This window comes from Suricata suricatta, chromosome 4, assembly GCF_006229205.1.
Source record: "Suricata suricatta isolate VVHF042 chromosome 4, meerkat_22Aug2017_6uvM2_HiC, whole genome shotgun sequence".
Classification (NCBI taxonomy): domain Eukaryota; kingdom Metazoa; phylum Chordata; class Mammalia; order Carnivora; family Herpestidae; genus Suricata; species Suricata suricatta.
The window spans coordinates 54624654-54638489 of NC_043703.1; the positions used below are offsets into that span (position 1 = coordinate 54624654).

At 34.0% G+C, this 13836-nt stretch overlaps 1 protein-coding gene across 2 annotated transcripts in view; it reads right to left on the reverse strand.

The window, feature by feature from the left end:
* Positions 1 to 13836, reverse strand: part of ZC3H13 (zinc finger CCCH-type containing 13) — a 93578-nt gene that overhangs the window by 47722 nt on the left and 32020 nt on the right. For both annotated transcript variants that reach the window (XM_029936724.1, XM_029936723.1), the window contains exons 6-8: positions 12014 to 12153; positions 11266 to 11423; positions 6329 to 6526 (exon numbers count right to left, since the gene is read on the reverse strand). In XM_029936724.1, coding sequence (XP_029792584.1) covers positions 6329 to 6526; positions 11266 to 11423; positions 12014 to 12153 — 496 coding nt within the window. The remainder of the gene's footprint in view (positions 1 to 6328; positions 6527 to 11265; positions 11424 to 12013; positions 12154 to 13836) is intronic.

The following is a 13836-nucleotide window of genomic DNA, read 5'->3' on the forward strand; positions in this document are numbered from 1 at the left end:
CCTCAAGAATATTTAACACAATTTATATCTGATTTACATGCCATCTTCAAAAACATACCTATTGGGTTGAATAAAATATAGAATATATTTTAGGAAAATATGTTCAAGAATGGTGGGTGCTCCAGTTAAGCATTCTGTTATTGCTCCAATAAGACTCAATGTTGCTAGGTCCTAGCAACAGTTCACAGAATCATTCTGGTTCTTCTAAGTCAAGTCACCATAAAGGAAGAGAAAAAAATTGACTTGTCTAAGAAAAGATGACCTCTTATCAAGACAAGGAAAGAACTAAGCTTATCATCAAAATCTATTTTTGGGGGAAAGACTGGGTTTTGTTGAACTTCTATATGTTAACTGCTTACTAGGTAGATAACTTATCCTGAATAGTATTACCAGTACCAGTTCACAGAGCTCCCCAGATAAAGTGCTGGGTAATGCTGCTTTTACTCTAATAATCTTGCTACGTAACAAGAAGAATGGTACTTAATAATAAGGAACAGAAATAGCATCTCATGAATGTAGCAGAGACCGCAACAAGCTATCCCAATCCATCCTCTCCTTGTTCTTTAGCAAACCCAATTTTATTTGGGCCAGCCATATGCTCAGCTAAAGGATTACATTTCTTTCTCTCTCTCTCTTTTTTGTTTAAAGGATTACATTTCTAAGACACCCTCCTAGCTAGATGTAGCCATGCAATTAAATTCTGGCCAATAAGATGTAACAGGAAACAGTGTATGCGATTTCCAGGAAAATTAAAGCTTTCTTCCCTTCATTTTTTCTGCTGCCTGGAATATGGCCTAAGTCATCAGTAATCATATTAGATCATGAGATATCCCTGAAAAAGGAAGCATGCACAAGGAAGACAGATACTACCTAGATCCCCAGTGACTTTGTGGAAAGAAAGTGTAGTGGTCTTGGACTGCCTTCATCTCAATTTCTCTAAAGGAGAGAATAAATCCTAATGTATGGTTCCCAAACTTTGATGAACATTACAATGAGCCAATGAGCTTTTAAAAATCTGGACACCAAGGCTGTCCCCCATACTAATTAAATAGGAATATCTGGGGACTGTAATCCGGTATTAATACTTTTTGAAGACTCTCAGATAGATTTCAAGTTCAGACACTATTGCTTTATGTACTTAAGTCCCCCCATATTAAATCTTTATTACTAATAGCTGATTCTAAATTTGATACTGCCTAAGTATAGGGAAAAAAAAAAAAAAAGAGTATGGCTCTTTTTAAGTAAAAACCTGCAAATGGAAAGGCATTTTTAAGTATCACTACACTGTGATTTATCATTAACATAGGAAGACAGAGTGTATTTATTAAGTACTTTACTTGTTTTTAAAGCATTATCTCATTTAATCCTCACTTCAACCCTATGAGGCAATATCATGCATGTTTTACAGTTGAAGGAAGAGAGGCTCAGAGAAACCAACTTATTCAGGGTCTCACATCATGTAATTGGCAGAGCCAAAATACAAGTACCTATTTGTGTAACTTCAAGGCTTATGCATTCTCCAATATGCTGTAACTCAAGAAGAGACTGGAAGCCCGCTAAAGAGTTACATTTTTTCTTAAGGACAAATCCGAAAACTAATTTAAAAAATGTACAGGGGAAAAGCATCCCAATTAAATCTGTAAGCATTTTTACCTTCAAGTTAATTTTTTTAAATGTTTTTTATTTATTTTTGAGAGAGAGAGTGCGAGCAGGGGAGGGTCACAGACAGAGAAAGATACAGAATCTGAAGCAGGCTCCAGCCTCTGAACTAGCTGTTAGCACAGAGCCCGATGCAGGGCTTGAACCCACAAATTGTGAGATCATGACCTGAGCCGAAGCCGGACGCTTAACTGACTGAGCCATCCAGGCGCCCAGCCTTAGAGTTAATTTTTACAAAAAGAAACTTGTTCATAACATTAAATAAATTTTAAAAATCAAGAATACATAATTTGTCAGCTTTGCAAATAGATCTTTAGGAAGTACTATTATTAGAGTAGAGGAAAAACCGGCTAATGAGAAAGAATTTATTAAAAAACATACAATCTAAACTAGTTAATTCAGTGACTTAACCAAATCTTAAATAATTATTAAGTTTAAAATGCACAGATTTTCAGAAGGCTCTCAACTCTTTCATTGGCTGGCTCTTTTATATAATTCCATTTATACTAAAAAGTTAATGTCAATTAAGTGACAGAAGAACAATAAGGAAACAGAAGCTTTGAACAACACTATGCAGATCAACTGGACCTCATGGACATATGAACACTCCACAGAACTGTAGTAGAACATGCATTCCTCTCAAGTGGGCATGGAACGTTCTCCAGGACAAACCACATTTCAGGCCATGAAACAAGTCTTAACAAATTCAAGACTAAAATCATACAAAGTAATTTTTTCTGATCACATGGAGAAAAATAGAACTCAATTTGTACAAAGTGAAAACCTGAAAAAAGGCATTTAAAAATATTATTATAGTGCAATTTATTATTAAAGTAGGGAAGTAAAGAGTACTTTATTGAGTACTTCACGTATGTGTTAAGAATTGTTATTTAATCATCAGTATATGAAAAGCATTCAACAATGAATCAAAGAAAATGTCACAAATGAAATTAGAAGACACCTTGAAAGAAATGAAAAAGAAAACAACGTACCAAAACTTGAGATGTAGCTAAAGCAGTGCTAAAAAGAATTTTACAGCTATAAACGTGTACATTAAAAATAAGATCTCAAATTAACAACCTAATCTGACACCTCAAAAAAATACAAAAAGAACAAACTGAATCCAAAGCTAGCAGAGAAGGGTAGAGCAAAGATGGAATTAGAGAACAGAAAAACAGTAGAAACAATCAACAAAACTAAGTTACATGTTTTTAAAAGAGCAACAAAATTGACAAATCCTTAGCTAGATTAAGAAAAAGACAGAAGGCTCAAATAACTAAAATCAGGAAAGTGGGGTCAATACAACTGATGCCACAGAAATAAAAAGGATAATAAGAGAATGTCATGTCCTGCCCAGGCCGGCGGGGCGGTAAATCCTTGCAGGTTAGTTCCTGAGGGAGGGAGAGAGAATAGGGCAGGAAGGGGAGCACAGAGAGTGAGGCAAGACAACTGTTTTCTGATCAAGCCTCCTTTATTCTTCACACACTTTCCTCACACACTCTCTTCTACAGAAAAGAAAACCCACCCCTATATAGGGTTTAGGGCGAGAAACTGACAGGGTTGGTTGCTAGGAAACAGGGTCAAGCTAGGGTAAAGAAGGAAACAAACTATAAAGTTTTTAGCACAGCACCTGAAGGGCCAATACCACCCTGCTTGTAGGGGATTGACCTTTGTTTTTCTGGCTTCTCCTGACAGGGAGTGGCGCTCCCCTACCTATTTTTGCAACTCCCCTCAGGGAGTGACATTACTGGCTAGTAAATGGCCAAGCAGCTGAATCTTTGCAGCTTCCCACAAGAGAATACTATGAAAAACTGTATATCCACAAACTCAATTAATCTAGAAATAATAAATTCCTAGACACACAACTTACATAGACCAACTCATTTAATAAATGGTGAATCTGAAAAGACTGATAATGAGTAAGGAGATTAAATCAATAATCTAAAACTTGCCAAAAAAGAAAATCCTATTACCACATGGCTTCACTGAAGAATTCTATCACACTTTTAAAGGAATAACACTACTCCTCTGGAATTCTTCCAAAAATACTAAAGAGGAGAGAATACTTCCAAGCTTATTCTATGAGGCCCTGATAGCAAAGCCAGACAAGAAAACTATAGACCATCATTTCTGATGAATACTGATGTAAAAATATTCAACAAAGTACTAGCAAATTGAATTGAATAACACATTAAAAGGATTACACACCATGACCAAGGGGTATTAATTCCTGGAATGCAAGAATGGTTCAACATAAGATAATCAATAAATGTACTATACCATGTAACAGAATTAGGGAATCATAGGATCATCTCGATGAATATAGAAAAAAGATTTGGCAAAATTCAACATTTCATGATAAGAAACATTTGACAAACTAAGAACAGAAAATACTACCTCAGCATAACAAAGCAACTTATGAAAAGTCCACAGCAAACATCATCCTCAATGGTCAAAGACTGAAAACTTTTCTTCTAAGACTGAGAACAAGGATGCCCACTCTCATTTCCCTTCAACACGGTATTAGAAGTTATAGCCAGAGCAAATAGGCAAGAAAAAGAAATGAAAGGCATCTAAACTGCAAAGGAAGAGGTAAAATGATCTCCAGTCACAGATGGCAGGATCTTACATGTAGAAATGACTACAGGTTATGTGCATGTGCGCGCGCACACACACACACACGCACTGTTAGAAATAATAAATTCAGCCAAATCGCAGGACACAAAAACCAGTTGTTTCTATACACTAAGAGTGAACAATTTAAAAAGAAATTATGAAACAATTCCATTTATAGTTGCATAAAAAGGAATATAATACTTAGTAATAAACCTAACCAGGGAGTTGAAAACCTTGTGCACTGAAAACTACAAAATATCTTTGAAAGAAATTAAAGAAAACACAAATAAGTGGAAAGATGCTCACAGATTAGAAAACTTAAAACTGTTAAGATGTCCCTACTATCCAAAGCATCCTTCAGATTTGACACAATTGCAATCAAAATCAATGGCATTCTTCATAGAAATATAATACTTCATCCCAAAATTGATACAGAATTCTAAGGAACATGTAAATAAGCCAAAATAATTTTCAGATAGAAGAACAAAGTGAGAGGACTCACATTTCCTAATTTTAGAACTAATTAGAAAGCTATGCAATCAAAACAGTATGGTACTGGCATAACGAAAGAATAGTGGAACACTACAAAGAGCCCAGAAATAAATCCTTGCATATATAGTCAAATGATTTTTAACAAGGGGGCCAAGACCACTCAAAAACAGTGCTGGGAAACTGGCTATTTACATGCAAAAAATGAAGCTGGACCCTTATCTTACACTATGTATGAAAATTAACTCCAGAAAGATAAAAACCTAAGTGTAAGATATAAAACTATAAAACTCCAACACAAAAGCATAACAGAAAACCTTTATAACACTAGAGATGGCAATAATGTCTTGGAAATGACATCAAAAGTATAGGTAACAAGACGGAAAAGAGACAAATGGGACCACAACATACATGAAACCTTTTGTGCATCAAAGGACATTATCAAAAGAGTGAAAATGCAACCTATGAAAAGAGAGAAAATACTCATAAATCATATATCTACTAAGGGGTTAATATCCAGAATATGTAATAGATTCCTAAAACTTAAAAACAAAAATCAAATAGCTCAATTAAAAATTGGGTAGAGAATTAAACAGACATTACTCCAAAGATGATATACTAATGGTCAACAAATATATGAAAAGATGTTCAACATCACTAATCATCAGTGAAATGCCATATCAAAACCATAATAATGGTTTCAACCTCATACCTGTTAGGATGACTACTGTCCAAAAAACAAAAAATAACAAATGTTGGTGAGGATGTGGAAAAACTCAAATGCTTATACGCCGTTGGTGAGACTGTAAAATGGAGCAACTGGTATGGAAAACAGTATGAAATTTCTTCCAAAAATTAAAAACCAAACTATCATATGATCTAGCAATTCAACTTCAGAGTACATATCTAAACTAATCAAATGAAGGGTCTTGAAGAGATATTTACACATCTGTGTTTATCACAGCACTATTCACAATAGTCAAGAGATGGAAGTAACCCATGTGTCCAACAGAGAAATAGATATACAGGCAATGGAATATTATTCAGCTTTAAAAGGCAAGGCAATCCCATCATGTGCTACAACATGGCTAGATCTTGAAGACATTATGCTAAGTGAAATAAACTAGTCACAAAAAACCAAAATGAGTCCATTTATATGAAGTATCTAAAGGAGTCAAATTCATAAAACCAAGTAGAATGAATGGTGGCGAGCTGGGGACAGAGGGGAATGGGAGTCATTTAAATGGGTATTCAGACCGATTTCAGATGTACAAGATGAAAATGTTCTCGAATTCTATTTCATGACAATGTGAATATACTTAACATTACTAACCTGTATACTTAAAAAAGGTTAAGACTGAAAATTTTATTATTTTATAATCATAAAAAAATGTTTAAGGTACTGTTTACTGAATTATCCCTAACTCAATATGGGAATTATTAAATACACATTCACAGAGTGTTAAAATTCTGAAAAAAATCCATGACAGTAATGCCTAAAAAAGCATATGAGAAGTATTTTAGATTCTACAAAAGACTGTTAAAAACATACAATCCTACTTACCTTGGCTTGTCTCTTTTTTCTCTTTGTCTTTCAAAATCTCGTCCTCTGTCCTTTCCGTCTCTTGGTTTTTCTTCTATCCTTTCTTTTACTTTATACTTTTCTTTATATTTTTTCCCCAGAACAATATCTTCCTGTAAAGGAGGGGGTGGACTAGGAGTTCGAGGTCCTTTCTTTTTACTCTGGTTGCCTTTTGAATTCCTGAAGGTAACACAAAGCTATCATTAGAGGTCCGTAGATGAAGAAAATAAAAATCATGTATAATTCCACTACCCCAGAATAACCCTCGTCAACACCTTGGATATATGACCACACTTTTTCCATGTCTCTTCCCTGTCCCCCAATCCTATTATAACATTTTATAAAACGCTTTGTACTGAACATAGCACAGGTATCTTTCTACAACAAAATATAGATTTAATTACTTTTGTATTGAATTTTATCAAATAGATATGCTCCAAAACTTCTTTAAAGTTTCAGATTAAGTTTTTAGGTGTCCTCCATATTTTTTATAAGGAACACAAAATTACATCGTTTATCAATGAAATCCTAAACATTGTTAGTAAACACTATTTTAAATCTTTGAGTCTTGTTTAAGAAATATTTCTCAACTCTAGGGTTACAAAAACAGTCTCCTAATTTTTAAGAACTTTGTCTTTTATGCTCAACCTACCTAAAAGTGATTTTTGGGTATAGAATATCCTCTTTAATTTAGCACATTAAATAATTTTATCCAAATGGTGTGACTTTGACCCTTATGTATTCAAAGTTATCTGTCTTTATTTCATACCTACAAAATAATTTGGCTACATACAGTATTTTGGGGTCAATATCCTTTTCCCTCAGAGGTCTATAAATACTGTTACAATATAACATTTAGTGTTATAGGTGAAAATTATACAGTCTGTTTAATTTTCATATGCATGTTACCAATTATCCCATGGGATAATTATAATTCTTCACTGTAAATTACACATTTCATGAAGATATATCTAGGTTTTTTTTTAACCTTTTCCAAGACTTTTTAAATGTTTATTCACTTTTGAGAGACAGAGCGTAAGCAGGGGAGGAGCAGAGAGAGAGGGAGACGCAGAATTTGAAGCAAGCTCCAGGCTCTAAGCTGTCAGCACAGAGCCTGACATGGGTCTTGAACTCAAGAGCTGTGAGATCATGACCTGAGCAGAAGTCAGATGCTTAACAGACTGAGCCACCCAGACACCCCAATAAAATTTATTTTAAAAATTAAAGATAAAATAATAGAGGAATTCTTAATACAAACTGTATTTTCACATTACTTCCTGTGACAAAGACTAGGTGTTTACTAAATTTTGTCCTGAGCACACTGTTCAACATTACTGTCTAGATTTCTCTGAAATCAGATATGACCAAGTTGCCAAGTTCTGGCCAAAAAATGTGAGTGGAAGTGATGTACACCACTACCAGGCCTACTAGAAGATTCTCATACCCAAGGCAATTGTAACTATAGAGCCAAATAAGAACAATACTCCAATTAATTTTTTTTCTTCACACATTCCAAATGATGTCCAAAAAATCCCAAGTGAAGCCACATGAAAGGAGCCTGGGTTACTGAATCTTTATGCATAAAAGAGCAACTTGTTAATCAGAAATACCCATTTTGATATTACTTGAGTGAAAAAATAAACCTCCACAGCATTAAACTCACATTTTGGGACTAAACTATTATAACAACCATAATTATGCCAATACACTCACTACAGTACAGAATTTCTTCACATTTCCTTCAAAAATATATGCAGTTGGAAATCACAATTATGTTACAATATAGGGTTTTCAAGTACCTTCCAACTACAGGGGTCAAAACTGGTTCTGCACATTCTAAAGTCAACAAGATCTTTCAACATTTTTTAAGTCAATTCATTATTCTGTAGTGGCACAGAAACTACTTCCTATTTATAGCATAGAGTTCAATTATCTGCTTCTATCATTTTGAGATCCATTCTTTCTCCTCAAAACTTCTTTTGAACAGCTTTTGACCTCCTTCGTTCTTTGTTCAAAGAGGTATAAAGGAAAATTTATTTAATAAAAATGAAGACACAGTGGAGATGGATAGAACAGATAATAGATCTGTGGATTCTAAGCCACACTGTCATCATCAGCCTAAAGCTAGCTATCAGGATACATCTCACAATGAACATCAAAGAAAACTGCCATCTTTAAGGGAGAAATGGGAGTTTCAATATGTCTGTAATTATGCTGCCTACTCACCATGGTAACCACATAAGACCAACAAGTCTGTTTACCTGATTTGTCACTTCAATCGATTTACTGGCATTGGCTTTAACACCTTAACTAAACACTTTAACTAAAATTCTAACCCTGCCTTTTGCTTAATATGCCTTCAAACAGCTTACAGTATGATCTAGCAATGAAACCAGCTGATGATTCAACATACTCTACACAAAGTGCATAGCTACAGAAATGCTATACTGAATGCAATGTTTTCTTTCTACCAAATGTACTGTTTTCCAGGCCTTTCTCCTTCTATTATTAAATTAATGGTGTATCTTAAAGTCAACAACATCCGAGAATACAAGAAATATAGTAGTTAAATTGAGGTGAATAATTATTCATGCTAAACACTCAGAGGATGAATGCGTTACTAATAAAGCAGTGAAAGATGACTATATAAAGAATAAAATGAAATTAACCTTTAGTCTAAACAGTTAATAAAACTTTCTATGAAGAGATTAAATTTCCAAGATTTTATAAATAGAAAGGATAAGAAAATGAAAAAAGGGTGTTTCTGGTATGCTGGGTTTTTCTTCCCAGAAATGGATGGAATTGAGGGGAAATGATATAATTGGTTAGCCAAAAAGAACAAGAGGAGTGGATCACATCACTCTATAGTTCAGACAGTTCTCTTTTCCATACTTCTTTGCAATATTTACTCCATCCCAGGAACAAAGTAGAGGATCAAGTCAATTTTACAGAGTGCTTTATTACAATATAAAGCTCATGCAAAGTAGATGCTGTGGGGAGAAAAATCAATGTACCGTTAAGATCCCAATCTTCAAGGAGCTTAAATTTAACAGAGGTTGTAATACATGTATGCCACAGATAAAGTACAATGCAAAGAGTAATTAATATTAAGAGGGAGGTATAAATAAAATCTGATAGATATGCAAAAGGAACAAAAATTATGCTCAGTAAAGACAAATGGAAAACCTTAATGGAAAGGTAGAATTTGAGCTAAACATTGAAGAACTGAAGGTGAAAGAGGGTAGGAGGAAGACTGGACAAAAATATTAACAAGACTGAAAGAGTAAAGTGTAAATGTCATTCTAAAGAATTTGGATTTTGTGGCACCTAGGTAGCTCAGCTGGTTGAATGTCTAACTTCATTCAGTTCAGGTGAAGATACCACAGTTTGTGGGTTTGAGTCCTGCATCAGGCTCTATGCTGACAGCTCAGAGCCGAGACCCTGCTTCAGATTCTGTGTCTTCCTCTTTCTACCCCTCCCCCGCTCACACTCTCTCTCAAAAATGAATAAACGTTAAAAAAAAGAAATCTGAATTTTATTCAACCAAATGGAAAAACCAGAGTTTTTCGATGGCTTAGTAAATTAACCACAATTGTTCTTTCAAGATTTCTCTCACAACATCTGTAAAATGAATGAATTGGGGTTGCAGAATGAAATGTTTATGTGCACAGAGGAGTGAATACTAGATAAAGTAAATACAGTGAGAAGGATGATACAATAATCTAGGCAAAAAGTAACTGGAGTCTGAAATATGGTTCAGGACTCTAGAAACTAGAAGGAAGACAAATACAAGTTTCATTGTGGATTCAGATAGTTTACCAACTGGTCATATGTTGTAAAGAGGTTAGTTTAGCTTTTTTTTCTTCAACAAAATCAGTGCATACACTTTAATTAAAACTAAATTTAAATAGCATAGAGTGACATTAAATAGAAAAGTATCTTTTGTCTTATTCTTAGTCCCTCAGTATAATATTTAATCATTTCTACTTTTATTTCAACCGGCTACTGTAATAATTCTAAATATACTCATACTGCTTATATATTAAGTATAAACTAAGAATCTAATCTCATGACCATGCGCACAAGGAGATATCAAAAATGTTCACTGTGTATAATTGGTAATAGTGAAAAACTGAAAACAACTTACAAGTTCTACAACAGAAAAGTAAATATACAGTATAAATACTCAAATGACAAACGGTTACATAGATCAATACAAATATAAAAATGTTAAATGAAAAAGTTGCAGAAACAAAGCTTTAATATATAAGTACTAAGATTAAATAGATAAAAACAATACATATGGAAGTATAAATGCACATGCTGAGGTATCAAAAACAAATTCAAGAGGGAAGGACAGGAAATTTATGTATTTTATTAAAAAAATAAAAAGCTCTGAAGCAGAGTAGATGGGACACAGACATTGGTCTTATTGTTGTCTATCAATTTTCTTTAAAATTGAAACATTTTATACCTTTATTATTTTTCTTTTCAAATTTTTACTTAAATTCTATTTAGTTAACACAGTGCACTGCTGATTTCAGGAGTAGAAATCAGGGATTCATCACCTCCATATAACACCCAGTGCTCATCACAAGTGCCCTCCTTTCCCATTTAACCCACTCCCACCCACATCTCTCCATCAACCCTCAGTTTGTTCTCTATCTTTAAAAATCTTTTCTTACAGTTTGTTTCTCTGTTCCCAACCCCCATATGATCTTCTGTTTTGTTTCTTAAATTCCATATATGAGTGAAATCATATGGTTATACCTTTATTTTAGACCAAAAAACTTGCATTAAATACTGAATGTATTAAGATTCTTCTGTAATCTACTAATTCTTCTGAGTATTACTTCAGATTTTGAGTATCACTTCAGAAAAAGCTAGTTCATTCTGGTGTTATTTACCACCCTACTGACCTCTGCTGGTCCAACAGGGGTGAAGCTACTGCAGTCGCCTTCCTGTCTTTCTTGCTTGCTGAAGATGATTTAGGGCTCGACTTTCGCTTTGGAGATTTGCTTGACTTTCTTAGCGAAGGAGATGGAGATAATTTTGATCTAATCACTTCTGGTGAAACCTTTTAAAAGAATTCAGTAAGTCAATTCAGAAACTCCTTTAATCATGGCTATTACAATCAGATAACAAAGCAGGTGTTTTTAAATCATATTTCAAATGAAATATTAAGAGATATTACAGCCACCATGTATTAGTCTGACTCCTAAATGTATGCTTTTAACCAATATGCTAATTACAACTGCCATAAAGTAACACTAATATCAATAAAGCAAACTAAAATTATAAAATTTTTAAATCTCAGAAAAATCACAAATTATATTCAAATAAATTGTATCTCTACTCTTTAGAAAATAAACAAGTATTCTAGGCATAGCTTGCACATAACAGGCCTAAAAAACAGACATACATAGATTCAAATCCTATTTAACATTAGCTGGTGATTCTACACAGCATAACCTCAGTTTTTTCACCAGTTCAAAAGCAAAAATATTTCCTAAGAATGTGAATATTAACACGTAACTAATATATAATAATTTGATCAATGTATCAAAATCCTAATATAATTTAAGACAGAGCAAACAGCTAATGAGTTCTCTGATCAATATCCTTGTTGATATTAATTACTAACATATATTTCAATAAATAGCATACCTCCTTTTTAATAATTATTTCTTCTCTCTTGTCCATGTTTTCTTGTTCGAGCTTCATTAATTCCCTCTGTATCTTTTGACGCTTCATTTCCAATGACAACTCATGAACATAATCATAATTAATATCTCCATTGTCAGAATCTTTAAGATAAAATTCCATTACTAGTCAGAAACTAGTATGGCTGATATCTTTATGAAACACGAAACATTTTTAAGATATTTGGGTTTTCTGAAAGTGATTCCGGTTGTCTGGGGGTTGGGTTTTTGGTTAGGAGATGGGATTAAAAAATTTTTTTAATGTTCTTATTTATTTTTGAGAGAGAGAGAGCAAGCGAGCAAGCGAGAGAGGGAGAAAGACCGCATCAGCAGAGGAGGGTCAGAGAGAGATGGTGACAAAGAATCTGAAGATCGCCTCCAGGCTCTGAGCTGTCAGCCCAGAGCCTGATGTGGGGCTCAAAGCAACGAACTATGAGATCATGACCTGAAATGAAGTCAGATGCTCAACCAACTGAGCCACCTCGTCACCCCAGGAGACGGTATTTCACAATTTTACAATTAAAAACTCACATGTATTAAAAATACCAAAGCCTTCAGTATTTCATGCTGTATATGATATGATTTCATTATGTCCTTGACTTCCTTAAAGATTCATTAGTATTAAGTGACGTTTACATTAGGTGTCCTACATTGCTTCCATATTTTTTTTTATTAGTGACACGATTTGTATCTGAAACTAAAGTTTGGTAATTTTAATACTAATGTATACATGAGCTAATGTCTGAAAAATCTGTAACTTTCCATTATAAGTGATTTGTACTAGTTCCTTAGATCATATTTCCTCAACAGATGTGATATGATGTCTTTATTTCCATTCACTTTTTCCAGTGAAAAAAAAATACAAAGACTGCTTATGGAAGAAAAAAGAAAAGAAAAAGAGTGATGTGCAGAGCTATGTCTTCACAATATGCAGAACTTTTCAGTGGCTACTGGCACTGCCGCCCAACCTCTCACCCTCATTTGCTATATATAAATGCAAAAAAGCCTACAGGAAGGAATTTCAGTGACTCTTATCCTAATACATGACAATGTTGGCACTGACTGACAACAAGCTGAGGTGTCTTTTAAAACTACACTTTTTAGCACTGAAGATCACCATTCCTTCACCTGGGGTAAAGAAATAAAATGAAGAACTAAAAAACAATAAACAGTCCTACTTGACTGCTGAAAGCACAAGAAAATGAACATCTTTGTCATGTACAGATAAAATACATTATACTCAGGGCACCTGGGTGGCTCAATTGGTTAAGTGACCAACTTCGGCTCAGGTCATGATCTCACGTTTGTGGGTTCGAGCCCTGCGTTGGGCTCTGTGCTGTCAGCTCAGAGCCTGGAGCCTGCATCTGATTCTGTGCCTCCGTCTCTCTCTGACCCTCCCCTACTCACATTCTATGTCTCCTTCTCTCTCTCAAAAATAAATAAACATTAAAAGTTAAAAAATAATACATTATAATTCCAACTATCCATTTATTTGCTTGGGAACAGAGAGGATAGCTGCATATCCTTTAACTGTGTAACTAAATTGATTACTCATCTTATATTGGAAGATGGTAATAATTTTTCAGTAAATATATAAAATAGACTAAATCACATTTATCAGTCAGAAAGCAATCACTAAATATTTAAGGACTATATTTACTGGATATAATTATTAGATAAGAACTATATTTACTAGATATAATTTACTATATTTAAAAACCATATTTACTAGACAAAATGATTAGAGATACCGACTCTGAGACACTTTATATCAATGAATAATAGGGT